At 49.7% G+C, this 25,169-nt stretch overlaps 3 protein-coding genes across 5 annotated transcripts; 1 reads left to right on the forward strand and 2 right to left on the reverse strand.

Annotated features, from left to right (window-relative positions):
• The first annotated feature begins 1,040 nt into the window (after positions 1-1,040).
• Positions 1,041-8,047, forward strand: Pgghg (protein-glucosylgalactosylhydroxylysine glucosidase). Of its 3 annotated transcripts, XM_006230587.5 has the most exons (14): positions 1,041-1,913; positions 2,597-2,879; positions 3,298-3,508; positions 3,581-4,016; positions 4,896-5,015; positions 5,343-5,474; positions 5,645-5,756; positions 5,842-5,914; positions 6,013-6,149; positions 6,272-6,405; positions 6,500-6,595; positions 6,724-6,821; positions 6,887-7,098; positions 7,174-8,047. In XM_006230587.5, exons 2-14 carry the CDS (start codon positions 2,624-2,626, stop codon positions 7,248-7,250), a joined length of 2,094 nt encoding a protein of 697 aa, XP_006230649.2. In that variant the 5' UTR covers positions 1,041-1,913; positions 2,597-2,623; the 3' UTR covers positions 7,251-8,047. The 3 variants fall into 3 exon arrangements, 2 of the variants coding, with proteins under 2 accessions (XP_006230649.2, XP_063135764.1); XM_063279694.1 differs by lacking the exon at positions 2,597-2,879 and having other exon boundaries at positions 1,809-1,913; positions 3,298-4,016; XR_005494647.2 differs by lacking the exons at positions 6,724-6,821; positions 6,887-7,098; positions 7,174-8,047 and having other exon boundaries at positions 6,247-6,405.
• Positions 8,048-9,326: 1,279 nt separating this feature from the next.
• Positions 9,327-12,053, reverse strand: Ifitm5 (interferon induced transmembrane protein 5). Its single transcript, XM_002728832.6, has 2 exons — positions 10,368-12,053; positions 9,327-9,819 (listed from the first exon to the last, which is right to left on the reverse strand). The coding sequence occupies exons 1-2, from the start codon at positions 10,557-10,559 to the stop codon at positions 9,607-9,609; spliced, it is 405 nt and encodes a 134-aa protein (XP_002728878.1). The 5' UTR covers positions 10,560-12,053; the 3' UTR covers positions 9,327-9,606.
• A 2,976-nt stretch (positions 12,054-15,029) lies between these two features.
• Positions 15,030-16,210, reverse strand: Ifitm2 (interferon induced transmembrane protein 2). The gene is made up of 2 exons (NM_030833.1): positions 15,906-16,210; positions 15,030-15,354 (listed from the first exon to the last, which is right to left on the reverse strand). Exons 1-2 carry the CDS (start codon positions 16,149-16,151, stop codon positions 15,166-15,168), a joined length of 435 nt encoding a protein of 144 aa, NP_110460.1. The 5' UTR covers positions 16,152-16,210; the 3' UTR covers positions 15,030-15,165.
• Positions 16,211-25,169: the final 8,959 nt, after the last annotated feature.

Here is a 25,169-nt window from a genome sequence, read left to right on the forward strand (position 1 = left end):
CCACCTTCTTAATACTGACCGGTACCAAGACAGACACACGAGCACATACACACGGCGGCCGCCCTTTCACATTCAGCACTCACACTAACGTACCTCCAAGGGGGTCTTCGAGTCACCGGGGGCTACGCTTCCATCCCGGACGAGCCCCCATAAAATGTAAAACCCTTGCTCTAGTCTCAGGATGGCGCACCCCAGGTAACACGAGAGACCAGTCTTGATGTAAAAAACAAGAGGTCGTTTAATAATAACGAAGCTCCGGGCCAACACGTGTCTCACGCAGGAGACAGAGGAGTTGACCCCGAAACTCAAAAGTTAGAGGGTTATATAGAGAAAGCTAGGGGGTTTTGACGCGGTTACATACAATTGGCTCATTCAAACATAGCAGTGAGAACAAAGCAGAAAGGGTACGTGCTAGAAGTCAGGGGCTTACCAGGGGCCGGAGGACACCTAGTTGAAATATGGCCCTGAGTGTGCTAGGGGGAGGTGGACACCTAGTTGAGATATGGCCCTGAGTGTGCTAGGGGGAGATGTCTTCCTGCCAGATGTCCCATGAATCAGTCCCATTAACTCAGGCTGGTTCCTGCATTCCTTTTCCTTATCTTTATGGCTTGCCAGTCCTGGCTGCAAGGCTTAGCCCTGGGTCTGTGACCTTTTGGGGTTTATTCTTTTATGGCCTACTAGTGCTGCCTGGGCAGTGCTTCTTGCATTCCTCTATCTTTATGGCCTGCTAGTTTTGGCTGCAGGGGCTTACTCTTTTAATTTTGTATCTCAAAACCTAGAATTCGTATAATTCTCCTTTCAATATCACAGGTTCAGGAGTTTAGCCAGACAAAGGAGCGGGCCATGGTTTGCAGGATACATTCGACTTAAGAAACAGAAACTATTCTTGTGGAATACTTAATAACAATGTATAATGTGGCTCTTTGACATCTGTGTGGCATTTGTTTTGGTTTTACAGCTCCTAGTGGTGTTTCAATACCAAGTGGTCAGACCCACAAACATATACTCAAATGCAACACTGAACAGACTCAAAGATTGTGTATTTATTCATTTATATGTATATGTAACAACAAGGGTTTAAAAAGAGGCCCTGGGGCTGGAGGGATGGCTCAGCGGTTAAGAGCACTGGCCGTTCTTCTGGAGGTCCTGAGTTCAATTCTCAGCAACCAATGGCAGCTCACAACCATTTACAGTAAGCTCTGATGCTCTCTTCCACCATGGAGGTGCACATACAGAGAGAGCATTCATATACAAATTAAAAAATTCTTTTAAAAGAGAGGTCCTGTGAATGTGGACGGGACTAATATGGGAGGAGTAGGAAGGAATGATGTAATTCTGTCTTAATTAAATCAAAATAAACAGTGCCCAGTGTAGTGTGCACATCTTTAACCCCAGCACTGAGGAGGCAGAAGTAGGTCGGATCTCTGTGAGTTTGTGGCCAGCTTGGTTTGCATAGCAAGTTCCGGGCCAACCACTCAAAAATAAGATAAAACATAAAGACAGAATCATTTCCCTAACTAGGAAAGGTCCGTGAGCTGAGGAAAAGTCTAAAGAGCATTCGGCTGTAGGCCTTTACACAGCACCCATCTCTCTCATGTTTGTAGGAGGTAGGCTTTTCTTACCGGTGTTCTGATCCTTAAATGCCCAGTGTCCTTTCTAGTCACTAAACGTCACTGTAGAGTGGAATCTCAGGTCTCTCCCACCCTTGCATACATCTTAGACCCAAAGTTCAACCAACCCCTATTCCTATTGCGTGGTCTCTTCCCCAGAGACCTTGACAGTTTCCCAGGTTCCGCTGGACTCAGCCCCGCCCACCTGCCACGCGGCGGGGCCACTTCTTCTTCCTCCCGCCAGGGGCAGCTCGCACCCACAGAACTTCCTTACACCCGGGCCTGGTTTTGGAGAGGGCAGAGGTGAGCTACAAAAACATCCCGTACCCTCTTCCCCAACCCGACCTCACCCTCTTTCTTCACCAAGTACTCTGAACTCCTTTTCGTCCCTTTATTCTCTAGTCTCTCATCCTGACAACCCGCCACCCTCCCACCCCGGGCCTACCCCCTCCACCCCGGCCATCCCCGCCATCCCCACCCCCAAACCCCCCCCCCCCCGCCCACACACAGGCTTCCTCTTTCCATTTCCTGAGAAGTTCTGCTCCTCCCCTGTTACGACTTCTTCCCGCCCCCCTCCCCTATCGTCGTCCTCCATCCTATCCGGTTCATCCTCCCCAATCCCAACAGCTCTCCTTGCTGTCCCTCTCCAAATCTCCGGGTTCTTCTTCCTCCATCATCTGGTCCCAAACCTCCCTGAGGATTTAGGGCCAGCACAGAACTCCCTGTTTCTCTCTCAGTTCTTCTTACTTCAGGAAGCCGGGTCAGGCCTTCACAGGAGGGAGGTCTGCTGCGGGTGTTGAGGGAACTTGTTTACAGAGTTTCTGGCAGCCTTCTTGATTTAGGAATGTTCTTGGCACAACCCTTTGGGTAGCTACCCAGCTAGCCCCTCACTCCCCCTCAGCGTCTGTGGGGATTGGCCAAGTTTGAGGGTTTACTGTCAGTCTGCAGAGGGAAGTCCCTGCTAGTCACTGTTAACTCATCTCCAGGCCACCTGAACTGTGTGACAACTTACCATGGACTGCTCTGAAGATGATCCCACCAGATTCAGTGCCGACTGTTTGCCCAGTGACCCCAGGCTCTGGGCCACTGTAACGAATTCATACCTAGGTACACGTATATATCATGACACCATCCATATAAACGGCGTGTACAATGGAGCTGGAGGGGACACTCACCGGGCAATTCTGCCCAGCCCCCTCAATGTCCATCTGGAAGCCCCTGCAGGAACAGAGCAGCTGACAGAGACCTTTACCCTGGACACCAACACAGGTTAGCTGTCACCGATCCGTGCCAAGCTATTGCTCTGAACGAGAGAGACTCCTCACTTGTCCATGAAGTAGAGAAAGGGGCCACAAACACCAGTATATGACTCAGGCCTGTAACTTTGCAACGGGTACTCAGAAGGTTGGGGCAGGAAGATGGAGAGTCGGAGCTCGGCCTCCAGTACACACCAAGAGCCATCTCAAAAATAAGTAAAACAAATGAGCTTTAATTTAAGGAAGAAAAAAAAAAAACATGAAAAAGCTGCCTCCCAAGATGAGGCCTCCGTGGTTGGTCTTGCTTTCTTTTTATCTGGGTGGGCCCACTACATGCAGCCTGAGATCTGGAAGACCCCGCTCCCAGCCCAGGAAGGTTGTGGTCTCTGTGGTATTGAGAATCTATCTGATTTTCCCCAACCCTCCCCTAGGTTCCTTCCTCCACACCCTGGAAAGCTCCAGCTTTCGGGCTTCGCAATGCATCTATGCTCACCGTGTATTACCCCATGTACTGGTCTTCAGTGTGTCTATCGCACGCTTGACCACAGGGAACGAGCCCATCACAGTGCCGCTACGGGCAGACTTCTCTCCAGAAAGCCCAGACCTGGACCTACATGTGGGGCCTGACTTCCAGGGACTCCGGTAAGGAATACCCTGGGTAAATCTATGTAGCCCAGAGAGAGGGTCCTTTAAGACTCAGCTATATCTTTGCAGGTACCTGCATGGCCACACACTCATCCCTGAGCACCCTGGAGAGCCACGGCCAGAAGTGCACATGCTATGGGTGCCAGTTCCCCCAGCCTTGACCCTTGGAGAAGATGAGAAAGACAGGACCTGGGAGTTTGTGACCGTTGTGGGCAGCAGCCAGGCTGAAGCCCAGGGCTGCTATGCTGAGGCCTTACAGCTGCAGACTAGGGGTGTTCTGTATACAATCCACGCAGACACCTGGGGCCAGCTCTGGGCAGGCTGTGGCCTGGATGTGGCTGGGCCCCTGGCCCTGCGCCAGGCCCTTCGTGGGTCTCTCTACTACCTGTTCAGTGAACTTCCCAAGCCCGGCACTCAGGGATCCACCAGCCATGGGCTTAGCCCTGGAGGCCTCTCCAATGGGAGTCAGGAGGAATGCTACTGGGGCCATATCTTCTGGGATCAGGTACATCCTACCCTGCACTGGTTACATGGGGAGAGCTGCGTGCAAAGATTGTGGGTATTGCCTTTGCACTAGCTGAGATCAAGACCAAACATGGGAGCTCTAGATAGGAGGGCTTCCTGGAAGAGATGGTTTCTCAGAAGGGTGTGTGGGAATGTGGTAGAAAAGAGTGGTCCAGTTTAGAGCAACAGACGGTGCAAAGACAGAAGGTATGCAACATGTGAAGGCAGAGAAGGAGCATCACAGCAGGCCAAGACCAGAGCCTCAGAGTGAGCCAGGTGCAAGCCTGGAGCTTGTTAAAAGACTGAAAACCGCCATAGAGACTTTGTAGAGGAATGATACAAGTAGAGATACAGGCTGGAAAGGTCTGTGACTGCCTGCCAGGAGTAGCTGGGTGCAGGGAAGCAAGTGCTGAAGCATATGGAGTTCAGTGGCCACTGCCCAAGGGAGTAGTGAAAGGGACTCAAGGACACTCCCACGTCTGACACCCTGTGATGTGTGCACAGTGTCCCATTCGACAGATGAAACCAAAGAAAGCTGAGGTCAGGCAGCCACAGAGCAAGCTTTCTCTAGAGGCCTGATGCAAACTAGTGCCCATGAGCGTCTCCTGATACTGCCTGGACTGAGGAGCAGAACTCTTGGGCTGTCTAGGCTGGAAAGATAACACTGGAGTGGCCAAGCTAGGGAGGCCCCAGGTGGATCTGGGTGAGCATGAAATGAAGGACTAGGAGAGTCGAAGGGATGGCCGGAGGGTAGGAAAGAGGAAGCCCCCAGCTGCCTGCTTTGCTGTATATTGGTTAGAAGCCTTGGCAGGGTAGAACAAGGGAGTAAGGGAGGGAGAAGGTATGGACTTCTGCTTACCCCAAACGGTTCATCTCTCAGGACCTCTGGATGTTCCCAAATATTTTGATGTTCCACCCAGAGGCTGCCAGGGCCATCCTAGAGTACCGAATCCGTACGTTGGGAGGAGCTCTGAAGAATGCCCAAAACCTGGGCTACCAGGTAATGAATGGGGCCTGAGTACCACCCCATAAGCCCTCACCCCAAAGTCTTCCAGTGCCATTCAGTGGCCACAAGAGCCCCGTATCTCCTCTTTCCTTCCCTCCATAAAGGATTGCCCCTCTGGTAGGGCCAGACTGCCCTCTCCCCAGACTGCCCTCTCCCCAGATCAAGACCTGACCATCGGGGCTGGGGATTTAGCTCAGTGGTAGAGCACTTACCTAGGAAGCGCAAGGCCCTGGGTTCGGTCCCCAGCTCCGAAAAAAAGAACCCAAAAAAAAAAAAAAAAAAAAAAAAAAGACCTGACCATCCCATCTTCTTTCCTCACAGGGAGCCAAGTTTGCCTGGGAGAGTGCAGGCACTGGCCTGGAAGTTTGCCCGGAGGACATTTATGGGACCCAGGAGATCCACATCAATGGGGCCGTGGTGTTGGCCTTTCAGCTGTACTACTATTACACTCAGGTAAGGCACTGTCAGATGTGTGCCCCTGCACCTCATGGGATCACACTCCACCCCAAGGCCCTAGGAAGCTGTGTGAAGAAGGACTTTAGAAGCCAGGCATGGCTTTCTCTGTGTCCCTGCATAGAGGCTCTCTGCTATGCCTGGTCTTTTGCCCTGTTCTCACTCTACAGGACCTGCAGCTCTTCCAAGAGGATGGTGGCTGGGATGTGGTCAGTTCTGTGGCTGAGTTTTGGTGCAGCCGTGTAGAATGGAGCTCCCAGGACAAGATGTACCACTTGAAAGGTGAGGACCGGCTCACCATGGGCTTATCGTGGAAGGGCGTGTCCTGAGCTCCCACACTAACTCTCGTGTGGCCCTGTGTGACCAGGAGTCATGCCCCCTGATGAGTACCATTCAGGAGTCAACAACTCCGTGTACACCAATGTCCTGGTCCAGAACAGGTCAGACATAAAACTTCCCCTTTCACTTACCCTTAGCCCCCACACAGCAGTGAGGGCCCAGTCAGAAGCCATGCAACTGTGGTTTGTTCCCCCTCCAGCCTGCACTTTGCTGCTGCTTTGGCCGAGGACTTGGGTTTGCCTGTCCCCAAACAGTGGCTGGAGGTAGCCGATAGGATCAAGGTACCATTTGACTCTGAGCAGAACTTCCACCCTGAGTTTGATGGCTATGAGCGTGGTGAGTGCTGTTGAATCCTCCAAAGGCCCTCTGCTTGGTCAAACCCCCACACTCACCCTGACACGCTCTCATCTCTGACCAATAACCCTATCCCTAGCCTGCTGCCCCTTCCCCCAAATCAGGAGAAGAAGTGAAGCAGGCAGATGTTGTGCTCCTGGGATACCCAGTCCCCTTTCCCCTGAGACCTGACATCCGAAGGAAAAACTTGGAGACTTACGAGGCTGTGACATCGCCCCGGGGCCCTGCCATGACCTGGGTGAGGAGCCTGACAGGGGAGTCTCGCCCCACAGTCCTCACCTTCCTTCCCACATAGCGAGTCTGACTGCTTCCTATTTGAATTCTGACCTCAGAGCATGTTTGCTGTGGGCTGGATGGAACTGAAGGACCCCTCAAGGGCTCAGGTCCACCTGAACAGGAGTTTCGCCAATGTCACTGAGCCCTTCAAGGTCAGCCTGGCTCCTACCCTCCACCCACTGCCTCAATCTTCTCCCGCTGTGGTAGTCTCAGCAGGGTAAGGGTCTTGCCTGACCCTAGGGTAATAGCCTCAGGTGACAGCCGCTCTTGCTGCCTGCAGGTGTGGACGGAGAATGCAAATGGGTCCGGTGCAGTGAACTTCTTAACAGGCATGGGGGGCTTCCTGCAGGCAGCACTCTTCGGGTGCACAGGATTCAGGTGAGTACAGTGACCAGACTCAGATTCCCACTTGTCCCAGTCTCTTTACACCACTCTCCCCACAGGATCACTGCGGCAGGTGTGACCTTTGACCCCCTGTGTCCCGACCTGGTCTCCAAAGTCTCTGTCTCTGGTGTCTCCTACCTGGGGAACAAGCTCAACTTCGCCTTTTCCAAGGACTTGGTGACACTTGAGGTCACAGCCCGTGCAGAGCCCGGGGCGCCCCTGCTTGAAGCTGAGCTGTGGCCGTCGCTGGCCCGGCTTACCCTGTCACCAGGTAGGGAGAAGCCTTTGGGCATGTGATCCAGGTGTCTTGGTCCATGCCCTCAAGGATTAACCCTCTCTCTTGCAGGACAGAAGGTCTCCTTTCCCCATACAGCTGGCCGGATACAGAGGTCAACCTCCATAGCTGCCCAGAAATTCATCTGAGTTTCCTAATAGGAGTTTTGACATTAGAATTCTTTCGGTACCTCTGGGACACTTTCGTGCCCTCAGCTGCATCCCCAATCCCACAATCTTTCAATCTGGATCCTGCCCTCACCCAGCAAGTTTACAGTGTGTTCCCTCTGTCCCTTCCCCTCCCCACTTCCTCTTCTCACCCTCTCCAATCCTGGGCTATCTAGAGCCTCATACATCCTTTGCTTTGAGCTGACCCTAGCACCCTACCCCTTAGCACCCCCACCTTCCTGTCTCTCTAGGCCTTAACTTCCTTGTTCACACCTCTGGTCTCTGGAATATTCTGGTCAATGGGCTGGGTTTCCACCCAGCATCACCAGCAAGTGAGTGAGTCATGGAGCCAGGGGCTTAGCTACACTAACCAAGAGCTTCCTGTGACAGGGAGTTGGCACCAGGTATGGCTAGCCAAGTGCTTAAGGGCTTGTGGCTTTGAACTTCCTAGTTTCTGATTTCTCTTCACGTCAGATGGTATCTAGTGTAGTGGGCTAGGGTAAGAACTGTCCCTAACCACGCAGCCTGTGAGCAGGAAGGGAGTGTTATCAGAGAACAGAGTAGATGAACATCAGACTGGCAACCAGAGGAACTGGAGTTACATGGACAGGGTTCCAGGCCCTAGTCCTGGCCATCAGTGCCGAGAAGCAGGCTTCACTCCTGGTTCTTAGTGTTTCTCAGAACAAGGTTCATAGCCTAGGACCATAATCCTGGTAAAAACCTGTGCCCCTATACCAAGCCAACTTGGCTAATTAAAGTCAGTGCTGGCAAAGGCTGAAGTCAGAGTGTGTGATGGATTTATGGACCTTTGCACCGGGGGCTGAGTGCTGATGTGATTTCAAAGCTTAGAGGCAAGGTGGGGCCCTGGCGTCTCCCTCCACCTTCTTTAGGGTGGGCCATGAGCTACCCAGGCAAAAGTGAATGCTCATCTGTTGCCTCAGACAGGAGGACATGAGCATTGGCAGGTTGCCTGGTGGCACTGCACTTAAAGAATAGAAGTAGCCCGGTGCCTGTGTGTGCATACTATCTGTGTGGTCACTTCTGTGCATGTAGTATGGTAAGCTTCTAGGGCCGTGGAGGGTGACAGAGCCTGCAGGCTGGCATAACTGATCGGGTCGGTCTAGCCTAGCAGCCTGAAGCAAGGGAAACTGCTGCCCCACTGACTGGCCACACACTCTGTTCTTAGCACTGAGGCACAAACCAGACAATCCCTCATTCTATGTGGTGGTGGCAAAATATCCCATGTTTGGGGACATCTACTCGGGAACACAGACGTTCCTGTAGCCAGTGGGAATTGACCTTGTGAACTAGACCAGTGGCTCATGCAGCATACTATTTCCATCTTTTTCTTAGCACAGCTACACACTGTCCCTGTCTCTGGTCCATAATAGGTCTAGTAACCAGCACTAGCTTCCTCCCCAGCTCCAAACACACACAGGGCAGCAAAAGGCCTTATCTCCTAGGGTTGGCTTGGACACTGTCAGTAGCTCGGAGCTCCTGAGGAACAGGATGAGGGACTACCTAAAGTCTCCAAGTAGGGCAGCTAGGCAGAGACCTCCGTGGAAGCCAGGGCATGTGACACACAGAGGGAAGCGACGTGAGAGCATTCACTTAGTACCACTGCCTTTCTGCCTCTGACCACGTGTGAGTGAAAGAAAATGTGGGAATCAGGCTGTAAACGTCTGTTTGGGTGATGTTTCTGTCCTCTTCGAGTCCAGTATCCAGTCCTGCATAGGAAATGGATCCTGCCTACCTCCCCCCACAGTCCTTACTGACCTGGGAGGGAAGAAGACCACTGTGGCATATGAGGAGTCAGGGCACACCCTCACATGTTCTGGGACACAGCCCATGAAACCACAGGGCAGTCGCAATCAAAGGTCCGAGTTCCCGAACTTCATCCTAAAATACTTAGGCTCCCCCACCCCAGAAGCCACAGGCTGCTAAGCAAAAGCAGTAATCGGGCAGCAAGCAGATGGGATAAGATGACTGGGGTTTGGCCAGATGATTTGGTGCTGGGGCTCCCTACACAACTACCACCAGGAAGGAGGAGCCCACACATTTCTGGAATCTGCCACTTTTAATCGTGAACGGAGGCTCGGCCTGGTAAGTGGGGAAAAGGGGCAAAGCCAGGCACCGAGGACCCTCTAAGTTAGAGGTTTAAGTCTGAGGGATCTGAGTGGGTCACCATCGAAAACACTTGGTGGACAAAGAGGGTGGCCTCTGAGGTTGTGGTTGGGCAGGGATCGAGGTGCTATAGTAAGCTATAACTCCCAAGAGCTGGTGTTGGGCACAGCTGACCTGGCATGGTTGTCGTTGGTTCAGGACAGGCTCAGAACTCTCAGTTATAGTCCTCCTCATCAAACTTGGTGCTGAAGAAAGCCGCAGAGTCTTTGGCTAGCCGGGACAGGTGCAAGGCGCCAGTCACCACCAGTCCCAGGAGCAGCAATGGGGGCACCAGTGTCCACATTGCAGCCAGGATGTTGTAGCACTTGGCTTTGGAGCCATACTGCTTTGCAGCCTCCAGGTCCCCGGCTACCTTCTTGTCTCGGGCCTGCAGGGTAGCACCAGAACCAAGATGTTAACATGTTCATGGTGTCTGGGGGACCACCCAGAGCAACTGTAGGGCACAGGCTGAACTCTTAATCTTGAGGGAGGGCTATGTCTTAAGGGGACATTCCCCTGGACTTGGCCCAGCTCCTTCATGATCTCCAGCATGCAGCAGTTTGGCCCTTGGCAGGGTCCCGGACCATGATAGTCTCAGCCTAAATAAGGGCTGCGGACGGTAAGATTCAGTGGCCATTCTGGTCAGCAGCACTGTTCGAGAGCCTTCTGTGGGAGAGGAGTCCTATGGGAAACCAAGAACTCAGTTCTACTCAGGAACTACAGTGGGAATTCCTCTGTGGGCAACCTTTAAGGACTTTGCCCTTTGAGGAGTCAGGCCTTCTTTCCTGTGAACGTACACACACCCCTTAATGGTCCCCAAACTTGGTGAGGTATTGTAGCTATGCCAACAGACACCCCCATATACTTTTCTCTTGAACCCCCACATTGCCTCCCACCCCACACTCATTCTCCCTTCCCACAAGCCCTGAAGCCAACCTTGACAGAGTGGACCAGCGCCAGGAAACCAAGGCAGCACAGATTCAGGTACAGCGTGCTGAAGACAGACCAGAGCATATGGTCTCGTGGCGTAGGGCCGGGTGTCCCCACAGAGAGGGCCGTGTGGGCTGCAGCATCAGCCTTGCGGGATGATGGGGCCCGGGGGTCCTCACGGGGATATGAAGTGTCCATGGGTTCCAGCGCCGTGTCTTCCTAGCTGAGACTTGTGCTCTCTGAGCACCAGGCCCGCTTATAGCCCCTCACTACCCTCCCTGGCTGACCAGCTCCACCCGCTATATATATCACAAATTACAGCCTCGGCCTGCCAAATAGAGTGGCACGCCCTTGCAGCCGAGCATCCCCCACCCCTCTCGAAAGACCCCATCAAAGGCCACTGCGCCACATGTTCGGTGGCTGCAGACCACCCACCAGAGTCCCCCTGCTGTCTTGACTGTTCACAAAAGGCTGCCCCAAGGACACTGGCTGCAAACAGTTCCATGGGGGGCCCTAGGGCTGAGTGAGCATGAGGCTGCCTCAGTTTCAGGGGACACCCAGGCCCTCTCCTCAAGCCCAGAGCTACATATCCCATGGCCCTCCAGAACTCAGGATCCAGGCTTTGATCATGGCATCTGCTGACATGCACAGACGGAAGAGCAAACGCACACCTGCTAGAGACGAATGCTAAGAAGAGAGCAGGCAGGAAGGAGCAATGAAGGAGTCTGCCCCCTTCCCACCACAAACTGTAGGCAGCTCCTCCCCTTTCCCTGTGATGGGCATTTCTCCAGCTCCCGGGCAGGAAGACCCTCTTCAGTCTCCTTGGCCTGTTGTCCTGCCCTTCCCAATCCTAAAACTGGGTGTGGAATAGTTTCCTTGAGACTTCAGATACCTGTGTGTGCCAAGAACTCAATGCATGTCCGGCAGGAAGTCTGACTCCAGGCTCACAGGCCAAGAGCCTCCTTGGTAAAGGGGACCTCAGTGTCTTCCCAGCTCAAATCCTTAGCAAGACCTAAATCCTCCTTCACATCAGCACTGCCCAGTCTCCCTCAGCTGTTCAGGCCCAAAGCCTTGGCTTTTCCTGCTCATACCCACTCTGATCGCTAGACATCAAGCAAGCAGTTTTGGGCCCTCCAGGACAGTACATGAGAAGGGAGAGAGGGTCCCTGACCATCACGATGTAGAGAGGCTGCAGTGACCAGAGAGGATGACAGGGACCTAGTCAGAGCATCTGGCTTCCAGATGACTTTCTCCAAGATCCCCTGTCATCTAGTCTCCTCCAGCCTGGGGACAGGAGAACAATGGGTAATATTTGGAGCCCAGGCCTATACCTGCCCTGCCAAGTGCCTGTACATCAGTGCCTTGGCATCCTCACCATCAGTGTAGGTGCTGTTTCTGCCAGCTCTGTTCATCTCAGAGACCTCTTTTTTTTAATATTTATTTTCATTATTTTTAATTATATATACGAGGGTGTGTGTGTATGTACACATGAGTGCAGGTGCCCACGGAGGCCAGTAGTGTTGAATTTCTAGAGCTGGAGTGTAGGTGAGTCACCTGAAGTGGATGCTTGGAATCAGCCTGGGTCCTCTGTCAGGGCAGCGTATGCTCTTAATTGCTGGGCCATCTGTCCAGCCCTCACAGGCCTCTTTGCCTTCTGTCTGCCTTCTGTCCTGCCATGTCTTCCTCATGAGGTGAGCTAGAGAAGATACAAGGAAAGCAAGAGGCAAGCTGCAGTGGTTGGTAGGGCTGGTGCAAACTCAGACCTGCGTTCCCCGGGACATGGGACTTCTCAGAGAAAAACAGTCCCAAACTGAGCAGATGAGCTCTACCCTCCCTCTTCCCTCCATTACAGCATCTTCATAAGGTCAGGATTCCAAAATCTCTTGCTCCCATTGTGCACGAGGACAAAGGAGAGAAGGGAATGTATTCAAGAAAAAAACCTTGACATGCCAGGGATTTCCCTCCTTTCGTCCCACTTTAACTCATGACTAACCAGTTCGTTCCCCAGTAAAAGTTTAGCCATAGGCCAGGAATGGTGGCACACAACTTTAATCCCAGCACCCAGAGGCACAGCAGGTGGATCTCTGTGAGATCCTGGCCAGCCTGGTCCACAGAGTTCTAGACTAGACTCCTGCCTTGAGGGGGTTGAGGAGGTAGAGGGAGAGAATGGATTTCCCAAACCCCAGCGATGAAACCATCCAGAAGCACGCTTCCGGCCTTTGAGTACATCCCTCTACCCGAAGTCAAACTTTTCCCAGTGTTCCTCTGGTTTCTGACAGTGCCAAGAACCTAGAAACATTGAGGTCTCAGCTCTGTATCTCTGAGAGCTCCCCAGTCTTCACTCACCAGCGGTAGATGCTCCTTAGCTAGACCCTTACTACATCAGATATTATACTTACACATCTGTCCAGTGGGACTTTGTAAAATACGTCTGGTTCTAAGTGTTCTACGATACCTCTACTGTTAACCTCCACCCTGGTCCTGTTCAGGGCCCACCCTCTCCCTTGCTGTCCTAAGGCAGGGGAACAGGACCCATCCTCACCCTCCTTGTCTAAGAGAAGGTGTAAACATTTTCGGGCCTCCTGCTTGAGGCAAGTGGAATCACAGTAAGAGTTTCCGGAGCACTGAGGCCTACTTTAAGAATGCCCTGTCTAAATGTTCTCAGCTCAAGAGCACCCTGTCTGACTTGTGGGAAATGAAAACAGAGCTGGCCAGGAGAGGTGGATGGGCCCTGGCACCTTTAGAAGCAGTCGATGACACCCTAGGCCTGGCCGATGATGTGACTTCTAGTTCCACCTTGCACGATGCTTTCTGTCCAGTGAGCATTGCCCACTGTTATATGGGGCTGGCTGTGTAGACATCCAGTAACAGGCTGGCAGGGCAATGTCCTTAGCTCTAGGTCCACTGCAGAAGCCAAATATCAGACTTGTGACCTCCTGGTGATAGATAGGACAGACCCCGAAATCTCAGGACCAAATTCCTGAACCTGAGTAGTTGTTATCCCTCATGGTGGGGGAACTGCCTTGGGCCCAAGAAAGTTCCTAGCCCTTTGGGCACCCAGAGTATTGGGTGTAGTTTGTTTTCCCTGATGGCTATGAACTAAGCAGATGAGTTCTCTTCACACAATGTTTACAGAGCTTCAGGAAGGTCTCGAGGTCATGTTCTGTTTAATTCCTCCCTGTGGACCGTAACCCTCAGTCTGAACTCACAGCCTATCCTAAGTCTTCCTGCTGATCCACCACCCAACTCCCCTCATCCCTTCCTGCCAGGTACCCATGGGAAGGAAAAGCATTCCTCATCCTGGAAATTCTCACCAACTTGGAGTCAAGAATCCCAACATAATTAACATTTTCTGAGGCTCTTCTCCTTTCCCAACTATAAACCTGCCGTTTTCCAGAGATCTCACCAGAGACTCCCTGTAAAGCCCTAGCAGCTCCTGGTTTTACCTTATTAGTGTGGCCCCATCAAAGTCCCTGCACTCACTGTATAGCCTCATTACAGAGGGGAGAATAGTTTCTTAGAACCCTGTTAAGCAATGACATTCCAAAAGCTTCCCCAAATCCTTCACACAGTCACCCTTAAAACACTTAGCAGTGACCCCTCAGAAGCCCACATTCCTACTTCTGGGAATGCTTTATATTTTGCCATGGGCAATATTTTGAATAAACTCCAACTTCTTCCTACTGTCTTATGAAATTCTCTTACGTCACTTTAAGATTTCTAAAAGATTAAAGGAATTCCCCAAACTGGCATGTCACGGCAGGGAGCTGACCCCCTTAGCACCCCCTTAGCGGCAGCTGTTCCTACTTCCTGTTTAAAGCCATACTTCTTACTAAAAAAAAAAAAAAAAAAACAGGCCTTCCCCTTGCTGAAACCTCACAGGTCCTTCTCATTTGCACCTCTACCCTAGGGCTCACTGTGCCACTCCTAGAATTTTGGATACATGCAAATCATCATGGTGGCTAGGGAAGCAAGGAACTTTTAGACAGGGCTCAAGTCCTGCAGATACTGGAAACCCAGTCTGAATCTTTTGGTGCCAGGCTTGAGTAAATAGAAGTATCCTGTAGAAGGAACTCCTGAGATGCCGCATGTTAGCAGGGTGCCAAGGGAGCCAGTCTCACCTCCAGATGAGGTGGAGCATGGGAGTTGTGAGCCCAGTAGAACTCCCTCATCTGGTCCTTCTTACTTTTCAGAGACCGAGAGAGACATTCTTCAATCCCCACCCACTCCAGTTCCCTATAAAAACCTGAATGCTGTGGGGGGAGGGGAGGAAGGAAAGACTGAGGGTAGCAAACTTCACAGCACCTGACTTTTGTGTACAGGTCAGCCCAGGAGCCTGAAGTCATATCCAAGAGGCTGCCATGAAATGAGGAGACATCTTGGCCACGGGATTCTTTTCCCTTAAGGCAAAGGACTCTGGGTGTCCTTCACTCCTAAACCAAGCCTCCTTTGCTGGAAGTTCTGCACCCTTCCTGGGCATCCTGGGAGCATGGCATTGGCATTAGCTGATACTCGGATGCCTTTTGCCTGGATCAGCCAAAAACCCACAGGTAGGGCTGCTGCCTCTACCAGGAGACCAGAAGCCTGACAAGCTAAGGATGCTCCGTCTCCTCAGACAAGAAGGATGCTGGGCGAGCTCAGTACAGAACAGGAGTCACAGCCAGAGTTGCCACCAAGTGTACTTTATTGACTCCACTGTGGACAGATATACGAAGGTAACATTTGCATACACATAGGGTAAAGGGTCAAGCCCTCAGCCTCAGGCAGGGGGAGGGCCAGATGTGGACCGTGGGACACAGGGCAGCTAGAATCCAGAATGTGGCGTTCTTTGTGAAAGCGACTGAAAGACTACCGCAGAGGTGGTAGAGAAAATGATGATGCAGATAATGACCATGAGGACACTGAAGATCAGGGAGCTGATGTTCAGGCACTTGGCAGTGGAGGCGTAGGCCTGGGCTCCAATCACATCGCCCACCATCTTCCTGTCCCTGGACTGGAGGAAACCAGATGGTAAGGGGGCCCTGGAGCGAGCCAGCTGAGAGCCAGGTGCTCTGGCTCTATTTCCTCATGTCCTCCCTGCCCATTGCTTCACTCCCTCAGGCCAGGAAATCCTCCCCTCTTTAGACACACACACACAGACACAGACACAGACACACACACACATGCACACAGACACACAGACACACACAGACACACACACACACTATACAGTAGGCCCCAGCATTGGCCGCATACCCCACTTTCCACACAGAGTAGAGCTCCAGTCTAAAGAGTGAAAGGACATTCCAGGAATGGAGTGGAGGAAAATCTGGCCCCAGAAACACCAGGCAGCTTCATCCTGTGACTATCAGAAAGTCTCCAACACTGACAGAGACAGACAGGCACGCACACACATACGCAAATAGGAAGGGTGCATACACACTCTCTTACACGAAGGGCCCTCCCTCCCCCGCCCCCGCACACACATCGGGGCCATCTGGGTTGATGGACTTCAGGCTCACACACACCTCCTTACACCATCACCCCCACCTCTAGCACACTCACCTTCACAGAGTAGGCATAGGCAATGAAGCCCAGGCAGCAGGCATTGAAGAAGAGCGTATTGAACAGGGACCAGACCACATGGTCAGGCACAGAGACCTCTCTGGGCATGTTGATCACGGTGGTCCTCACGACAGCTGAGTTGTTGGGTTCCCCCAGCTCAGTCACCCCGTACTCCTCTTTGATTGTCTCATAGCTTGGAGGAAGCCCGGCATTGGCGGGCAAGAAGGCTTGGGAATTGTGGCTCATGGTATTGACTCTGGAACAATCGCACCGTCTGGAGGATGGCTGCTGCTACCCTGGTTCTGTAGGCCCGCCCTTTCTCTAGCAGTTTCCTTTTCCTGTTGGTGGGTTAGTCTCCAGAGGGCCTTACTGTGGGGAATTGGCTGAATACTGAAGTGGGCGGTACTTAAGCCTTAAGGATCAAATTACTTCAGGGCTAGTTGACTGTTAAGGTACAGAGACAAGTATAAACTTCCAGGGTCAAGACTTGTCCCAAGGCTAAAACTTGTCTCAAGGTCTCCACCTCCTGCTTAGAGTAGGCATACTGGAATTTCCCCAGATCTACTGACTTCCCACCCCCTCCTCTTGTACATCCCTAAACCCAGCCTCATTGTGAGGGCCTCCTCTAAAGAGCCCCATGCACAACACCCCCCCACCCCAAACTAATCTGTTGCAGGTGGGGACTGGGAAGATCTGCAATTCAAGGTTTCTTTGGCTGTCAGTCGGGAGGGAGGAGCCTTCCAGCCAGCCCGGGCCTGGATGCTCCTGGCTAGCTAAAGAAGGAAAATTCCAGTCACTCGGCTGCAGCCTGGGAGCTTATGGGAGGCAGATGTTTCCCTGCCAGTTGCGAAACAGCCATTGCTAAAATGAAGCCTGTAGGAGAACAGCAGCACAGAGAACTCCATGTCTTTCCTGGCAGGAGCAATGAGAAAGCTGAGCGTCTGTCAGAAACGAGGAGAGTTCCCTGGTGGTGAAGGACACAAATCATTTGACACTTTAACCCATTCCGTAACCTCACATCCCCACCCCCAACACCCAAATTTCATCCTACAGGGCAGAATGGATCAAGGAAGAGATCGTTAAGTCTGACTTCAGAGCCCCTGTTCACCTCTAGATGTACAACCTTCACCATCGACCAGAGCCTCAAAAGCTGGAGCAGGTCACACATCCGTAATGCCGGCACTTGGGAACTGTAAGCAGGAGGATCCATTCAAGGTCCAGTCTGGACTACGTGAGATCTTGTCTCAAATAAATGAATAACAAGTAGCAAGTGCATTTTCTTTTAGAAGATGCGCGATGGGCAACAGGTTCCACATTCTTGGTCATTAGCGAAATGCAGATCAAAGCCCTGTTGGCACACTGCTCCTACCCATGAGGTTTGCTAGGGAAAAACAGATAAGCATTGTAGTTTATTTGGGAGCAAAGAAGCTATAACCCTGGTGCTGCAGGCTTTGCAGGCAGCAGGCAGATCTCAGCTACAACCCAGGATCCCACTTCTTGTGTGGGTGAGAATGAGCACATGTCTATATGTATTCTGTATGCCTATAGCTATCTCAGGTCTGCAGCAGCGTTCGTAACGACAGGCAACAGATGGATGTTAGATGTCTGTCAACCGACGGACAAAACAAATGGGCAACTCCAGAAACTGGAGTCATAGGGCCACGAACTCTGATGTATACTGAACACGAGTGGGTCTTATGAAAAGCTCTCAGGGCAGTAGATGAGCAGCTTCCCATCTTAGAGGGAAAGAGGATGGAGTTAGGTGTCTTTGTTACTGTTTTGGTTTTGGGGGGAGTTGTTCTTGGTTTTTGGTTTTGGGGTGTGTGTGTGTGCGTGTGTGTGTGCGTGCGTGCGCGCGCGCGCGCGCATTTGATGAAAATCTTTTTAGGGGAAAAGTCAGAGATGGTAAGACTTGACTTTTGTTCCTGGTGGGCCCTGTGCGGGTGCTCTCTCTCTCATCTCTGACTGAATCTCACTTTTTGAATGAAAGTGCCCCATAGACTAACATGTTTGGATGCTTCTTCTCCAGTTAGTAGAACTGTTTGAGAAAGATCAGGAGGTGTGGCAACCTTGTTGGGGAAGGTGTGTCACTAGGGATGGGCTTTGAGGTTTCAAAAGCCTATGTCAGGCCCAGTCCCCCTCCCCCACTTTGTGTGTATGTGTGTCTGTGAGTCTCTGTGAGTGTCTGTGTGTCTGTGTCTATGTGTGTCTGTGTTCTGTGTGTGGATCACAATATAAGCTCTCCAGCTACTGCTCCAATACCATGTCTGCCTGCTTCCTGCCATGATGATCATGGGCCAACCCTCTAAGACTGTAAGCAAGCCTCCAATTAAATGGTTTTTGGTTTTTTTGTTTTTTTTAATGAGAGTTGCCTTGGTCATGGTGTTTTTTCACAGCAATAGAACCATAACGAAGACACTGATCTTTCCCAAATGCAATCTAAACTAGGCTAATTTAGTTAGGATCTCTTCCACCTTCATTAAAGAATTCAAAAGTCTCACTGTGGCATTTGACCTAACCTAGAAAAGTATCCATATCATTCTCACCATTAGGGAACATCTCATACCTGGGTTTTAGTACCATCCCTGAACTAATGCATCTCACCCTCAGAATTCCGTTATAGCCGGGCTAACTCCTGTGGCACAGCCAGGTGGGACACTTTGCGCTTGTATCAGGACACGCAGGAAAGAGTAGAGGAAGGAGACGCTGGTGACTGTATGAATAGGTATGCCATATGGTCACCTTTTATTAGAGAGAATACCTCAAACAGTGAGGTAATCATATAGGAGGGATAAAAGGCCCATAAGTATGACAAGCTATGGCGGATAGATAGCATTGATGGCTTCTGAGAACCCTGATCTCTTTGGAGCTGAAACCATAGGCAAGTATATATCTGGTCATAGAGAGTCAGAAAGGCCAAGCTGTCCTGGTTGTACATTTTATTAGACAAGCCTCTCTAGGTATTGGACAAAAACTAGAACATGTACCTCCAATGACATTCTATACTTTAAGGTCTCAACTTGAAGGCCTTCCACTGCTCGGTCTCAGAAAAGAGAATTAACAAGTACCAGTGTTGGTGTTCTGGGTTACACAAGGGGATTGATCAAAGAAAGAGACGCTGTGGGACGCTTCTCAGTAGCTGGGGGATCAGCCTCTCAGGGACTGAACCTCAGACCCTTTTTGCGAGCCTCTTAATTGTTACATAAAAGATGCCTTTTGCGAGTCAGTTTCTGCACACCAAAACTTCTCATCTGATCTGGGGGTTTTCTTGAAAGAATCATCGCCTTAAGCAATTCTTAGCCATATGAGACTGGTTTGCCTGGCAAATTGGACACCAAGTTATGCAAAGGCTCTGAGAATCCTTCAAAGGAAGAACCCCATAAAAATCTCGGATAACAGTCACTTTTAATTCTACTCCCTCTGCCAGATCCCAACACCGGGGCTTCTCCTGTGTATAAAGCACTAAGCTTTACCTGCTGGGCCACACCAGTAAGATTCCACACTTTCCCAGCCTGAGGCTGCGTGGCTCCCAGACAGTGCAGTTTGATCGGGACAGGACCAAGTAATTGATTCCAAGTTAACCCCCCCAAAGCGGAATTCATTGTCCTAACAACAGTTCTCCAGCTGGGGGCAGGAGTGACTTAAAATTTGCAGAGTCTGAAGGATTCAGAGAAAGGACTGAAAGAGCTTGAAGGGACTTGAGACCCCATATGAACAATAATGCCAACCAACCAGAGCTTCCAGGAACTAAGCTACTACCCAAAGACTATACATGGACTGACCCTGGGCTCCAACTGCATCTATGCAATGAATAGCCTAGTAAGGGCACCAGTGGAAGGGGAAGCCCTTGGTCCTGCCAAGACTGAACCCCCAGTGAATGTGATTGTTGGGGGGAGAGCGGTAATGGGGTGAGGATGGGGAGGGGAACACCCATATAGAAGGGGAGGGGGAGGGGTTAGGGGAATGTTTGCCTGGAAACCGGGAAAAGGAATAACAATTGAAATGTAAATAAACACCCAATTTAATAAAGATGGAGAAAAAATTTACAGAGTCAGCCTGGGCTTTCCATGGGATCTGTGTGTGAGCTTGCAGGGATCTAGAGAGAAGGGAGCTGATGAAGATGCCCCTGGGATGCTGGCCTTAATATTCATCATCTTGACTCCAACATAGTCCATTATACTCCAACTTGAGGGTTATACATTGCAAGACCTATTTTAAAACAGAACCAGGAATATTCTGCCAGTTTTTGTGGTAACGATCACAACAGATTTATAGATTAAATAGGTAACTTACCTTCTAACCCCACCCACCCCAGCCACAATATACTCCTCAGGAAACCCAACAGGCTTTAGATTAGGACTTTTAATCAACCCAAAGCAACCCCAGAAAGCTATTGTTTCCTGACTCCTTCCAATAGGCGGAGAGGCTCTGCTTATGAAAGAAACCAAACACAGGATGTTAATTAAGCAGGGGACAAAGGCAGAGCATAATTAAAGTAACAAGAAAGAGTTTCAGGTGCTAAGAGAGTTTAAACCTATTTAGAAAAGCTACCTAGAAATTCTAGCCAGGTCTGTACTATATTTTGTTTAAGACTCCAGCGTTTTGATAGTTACTCTAGTTTAAGAGAGACTTTTCTCTACATCTCAATACTGACTAGGTTTTTTGTTTGTTTGTTTGTTTGTTTGTTTTGTTTTGTTTTTTCCTATTCTTTTTTTGGGAGCTGGGAAGCGAACCCAGGGCCTTGTGCTTGCTAGGCAAGCGCTCTACCACTGAGCCAAATCCCCAACCCCTACTGACTAGTTTTTAATATCAATTTGAAACAAGCTAGGGCTATCTGCAGAGAAGAAAAAAATTTTTAAATGCTTGCATAGGATTGGCTAGTGGGCAAGTCCGTGAGGTATTTTCTTGGTTGATGAGTGAAGTGGGAGGGCCCAGTTCTTTGTGGTCAATGTCACCCCTGAGAAGGTGGGCCTAGATGGTATAAGATAGCAGGCTGGGCAAGCCACGGGGAGCAAGCCAGTGAGCAGCCATCCTCCATGCCCTCTGCATCAGCCCCAGCCTCCTGCCTTGAGTTCCTGTTCTGACTCCTGGATGAGGACCACAAGCAGCAAATAAAATTAACCCTTTCCTCACAAAGTTGCTTTTGGCCATGGTGTTTGACTGTAGCAATAGAAACTCTAAGACAATCTTATAAGGTAATTTATAAGGAATCATGATTATTTAGGAAGATCAATTATCTCAAGGTGAGATTGTGAGGGTCTTCAACCCTATAAAGGTAAGAGAAGCATTTTTCTGGGGAAACTCAAGATGGATCATGAGGAACATGACAATGAACACAGTAGACCCACCTGGCACAGCAGCACCGCCCACGTTTCCTGTAGGGAAAGCAGAACTCTAGTATACGTGAGCTTCAAGATCCCTTAGAGGTTACTATGAGAAACTATGGTCCTCACTTCATAATAGTACTGAAGCTAGGCATAGCAACAGCAGAGGCAGGCAGATCTCTGTGAGTTCAAGGTCAACCTGGTCTACACAGTGTGTTCCAGGACAGCCAGGACTGTAGAGAGGTACTTCTGTCTGTCTGTCTGTCTGTCTGTCTGTCTGTCTGTCTGTCTGTCTGTCTGTTTGAGACACAGTTTCAATGTGTAGCCCTAGCTGTCCTGGTATTTGATTTGTAGACCAGGCTGGCCTCAAATTCACAGAGATCTGCCTGCTTCAGCTTCCCAAGTGCTGGGATTAAATGAGTGCACCACCAAACCAGGCTGAGACCCTGTCTAAAAGATGCAAAGTAGTTAAAATGAAGCAGTTTATCTTAAGACCTCTTGCAAGGTCGGTCTTCAACCTAGAGTGACAGGCACACTGACTGAGTACAGAGAACATCAACCTAGAATGTCAGGCACACTGACTGAGTACAGAGAACATCAACCTAGAATGTCAGGCACACTGAGTACAGAGAACAACTTACAGCTATAATGCATGACCCTCCCTTTCTCTTATGAGTGATCAGGAGAGAACAATCTTATATATCATTAGGTCTTAGCCTTCCCTCTCCTGTGTATGTTTGTCTTTTTCTCAACAAAAGTGTGTGAGGGTTCTTCTTTACATTTTACATCCTATTTTATTCATTTATTCATTTTAGTTTATATATAGACAGGGTCTCATTATGTAGCCCTGGCTGGCCTTAAAAGCACAGGGATTCCCTTGCCTCCTTCTCCTGAGTTCTGGGTTAAATACATGTTCACCATTCCCAGCGAGCCTGTTTTTCATTTCATTTTATTTTATTTACTTTTAAAGGCATTGATTTGTATTTTCTGTACACGAGTGTACTGCCTGAATGTATGCACCACATGTGTGCCTGGTGCTCACAGAGACCAGAGGAAGGTGGCAGGTTTCCGAGAACCTGAGTTACGGATGATTCTGAGCTGTCATGTGGATGCTCAGAAGTGAAGCCGGGCTTCTTCAGAGCAGCAAGGGCTCTTAGCACCTGAGACATCTGTCTTAGACAGGTTGTTACTGTGTGGAAGAACACCATTGTCGAGGCAATAGTTGAAAAGGAAAACATTTCGTTGGGGCAGGCTAACAATTTCAGAGGTTTGGTCCGTTGCCGTCATGGTGGGATGCATGGCAGCACGCAGGCAGACGTGTGCTGCTGGAGGAGGCGCTGAGAGTTCTGCAACCTGATCTGCAAGCAACAGAAGGAGACTGTGACACCAGGTGTGGCTTGAGCATCTATGAGACCTCAAAGCCTGCCCCCACAGTGACACACTGTCCTCTAACAAGGCCATACCTCCTCCTCCAAGGCCAAACCTCCTAATAGTGCCACTCCTATGAGCCTATGGGGGTCAATTATATTCAAACTGCCACACTGTTTCTCCCACCTCTACCTTGTTTATTGACACTTGGCAGCTGCTTGACTCTGCAGGGAAACTTGACTGGCGGTTCATCTGCTCTAAACTCCTAGATGGTGTGAATGGGCTAGCTTAGTAGACTTTGGATATATTGGATCATGGGGCAAGAATAACTAAACTAGCAAGCATTAGCCAGGGTCTAGTGTTTTCTGTTCATTTGTAGCTGGACCTAAGATGGCCCAGGCACCTTTGGAAATGAACCTTTCAGATCCTATTTCTAATGGTCTGTTAGTCCTCCTTAGCTTTGGAGAAGATGGAGGATTTTAGGTAGCATGGAGATAGAGCTTAATTTTGAGAGGTTCATCCATTCACTAAGAGACAGTAGAAATGAAAGTCAGGCGCTATCAAACTGTAGAAAGCAGGCGAGCCCAAAGAAAAGAATAGTGCATTCTAGAAAAAAATGGGGGCTACCTCTGACGTCCTTCCTGTTTTAGTGGGAAATGCCTCTATCTGTCTAGTGAAGGTGGCCACTAGAACCGGGTAGTTTTTATAATGGATTAACAGAGATTCGTCTGGAGGACTTAAAGGTTAGGACTGAAACTGAATAGAGGTAGGTCAAGCCTCAGGATGAGTATGATGGAGAGTCGGCTGTGAAGGAGAATTTTAGCAATAATGGTTAGAGATGTTGAACAGATTGCATTTATATTTACTCAGAGCCAAAATAGTTAATAAAATGTGTGTGTGTGTGTGTGTGTGTGTGTGTGTGTGTGTGTGTGTGTGTAAGATAGGGATATTGGTGCATGTACAGATATGTGTGCACATGTACATGTGTGTAGAGAACAAGAGAGAATGTTGGGTGCCCTGTCATTCTCTACCTTACGTGTGTGAGTCAGGGTTTCTTACTGAACTTGGAGTTTGCCATTTTCCAATGAGGCTGACTAGCCAGTTAGTCCAAACAATCCTCCTGTTTCTGCACTTTCCCCAAGTGCTGAGATTATAGGTATGCATGGCCCTGTGTTGTGGATGCTTTTCTATTGCTGTGACGAAACACAGTGACCAAGGCATTACAGAAGGAAGAGTTTATTTAGGGCTTATGGTTCTGGATGGATGAGAGTCCATCACCATCACAGTGGAGAAGCAAGACATCAGACATGGGACAGTAAAGACAACAAAGTTCACCTTATGTCATTCAAACACCATGCTTAACTTTAAAGAAATATTTCCTTTTTGTGTGTTATAAACTATGGCCTCACGACTGCACACTGAGTACTCTTAGCTGTAGAACTCTCCAGTGCTTGGTGGCCTTTGAGAAAGAAATGTTAAGTCTTCCATTGGTTTGCTGTTTCTGAGAGCTCTCTTGTCTTTTACTTTGAATGCTTGGTGGAAAGTTGGATCTTATCACAATAAGGGAGTATATTTAGTAATTTCCTATGGTTTAACCGTTGTTGGAACACTTAATAACACCTGAAAGCTTTTCAGGTTGGCCAAAAAAGTTCATCTGAATGAGGGACCCTATCTAAACCTGTTCATGATGAGACATCTGGGCAATAACTGATAAAAATTTATACAATATTATCAATTATTTTGATTTTTTATACTCCCCATCTAGGGGTTTAAAACTAAGAAGGGGGGCTGGAGAGATGGCTCAGCGGTTATAGAGCGCCCGACTGCTCTTCCAGAGGTCATGAGTTCAATTCCCAGCAACCACATGGTGGCTCACAACCATCTGTAAAGAGATCTGATGCCCTCTTCTGGTGTATCTGAAGACAGCTACAGTGTACTTATATATAATAAATAAATAAATCTTAAAAAAAAAAAAACTAAGAAGGGGCTAGGTGTGATGGCATACACTTTCAACCTCAGCACTGGGGAGGCAGAGGGAGAAAAATCTCTATGAGTTCGAGGCCAGCCTGCTCTATATATCGAATTCCAGGACAGCCAGGTCTACATAAAACAGTGGTTCTCAAATGCTCCAACTCTTATACAGTTCCTCATGTTGTGGTAGTACCCAACCATAAAATTATTTTTATTATTATTTCATAACAATAATTTTCCTACTTATGAATTGTAATGTAAATATCTGACATTAAGGTGGCCTTAGGAGATGCCTGTGAAAGGGTTCTTTGATACAAGGGATCACAACCCACAGGTTGAGAACTGCTGACATAGAGAGACCCTGTCTCCAAAAAAAAATCTAAATAAATGAAGTCCAAATGGGGGACCAAAAATGAACTCATATTGTAGTCAGTTGAGGCTCTGTGAACTATGCTAGGGACGTAAGAGGACCCCTTTCGCCTTCATTTCCCCTCTCCCAGCCTTTTGTGGTCCTAGGTCAGGCTCTTGCTGACTGTGTGAATTTCCTCCAGTACAAAGAAGACCTTTCCCCTTCCAATGACCTCCCAGCAGGGACATGAGT

Source organism: Rattus norvegicus, chromosome 1 (genome assembly GCF_036323735.1).
Source record: "Rattus norvegicus strain BN/NHsdMcwi chromosome 1, GRCr8, whole genome shotgun sequence".
In the NCBI taxonomy this organism is placed as follows: Eukaryota; Metazoa; Chordata; class Mammalia; order Rodentia; family Muridae; genus Rattus; species Rattus norvegicus.

What these genes read in the sequence shown, in the direction of transcription:
- Ifitm5 (XM_002728832.6), bottom strand. Translation starts at nt 10,559, where the DNA reads ATGGACACTTCATATCCCCGTGAGGACCCCCGGGCCCCATCATCCCGC. An exon ending in CGCTGGTCCACTCTGTCAAG is followed by an intron (nt 9,820 to 10,367) that starts GTTGGCTTCAGG and finishes GCTACCCTGCAG; the next exon opens with GCCCGAGACAAGAAGGTAGC.
- Pgghg (XM_006230587.5), top strand. Translation starts at nt 2,624, where the DNA reads ATGGACTGCTCTGAAGATGATCCCACCAGATTCAGTGCCGACTGTTTG. An exon ending in CCTGACTTCCAGGGACTCCG is followed by an intron (nt 3,509 to 3,580) that starts GTAAGGAATACC and finishes ATATCTTTGCAG; the next exon opens with GTACCTGCATGGCCACACAC. An exon ending in GGGGCCCTGCCATGACCTGG is followed by an intron (nt 6,406 to 6,499) that starts GTGAGGAGCCTG and finishes TTCTGACCTCAG; the next exon opens with AGCATGTTTGCTGTGGGCTG.
- Ifitm2 (NM_030833.1), bottom strand. Translation starts at nt 16,151, where the DNA reads ATGAGCCACAATTCCCAAGCCTTCTTGCCCGCCAATGCCGGGCTTCCT. An exon ending in CCTATGCCTACTCTGTGAAG is followed by an intron (nt 15,355 to 15,905) that starts GTGAGTGTGCTA and finishes GGTTTCCTCCAG; the next exon opens with TCCAGGGACAGGAAGATGGT.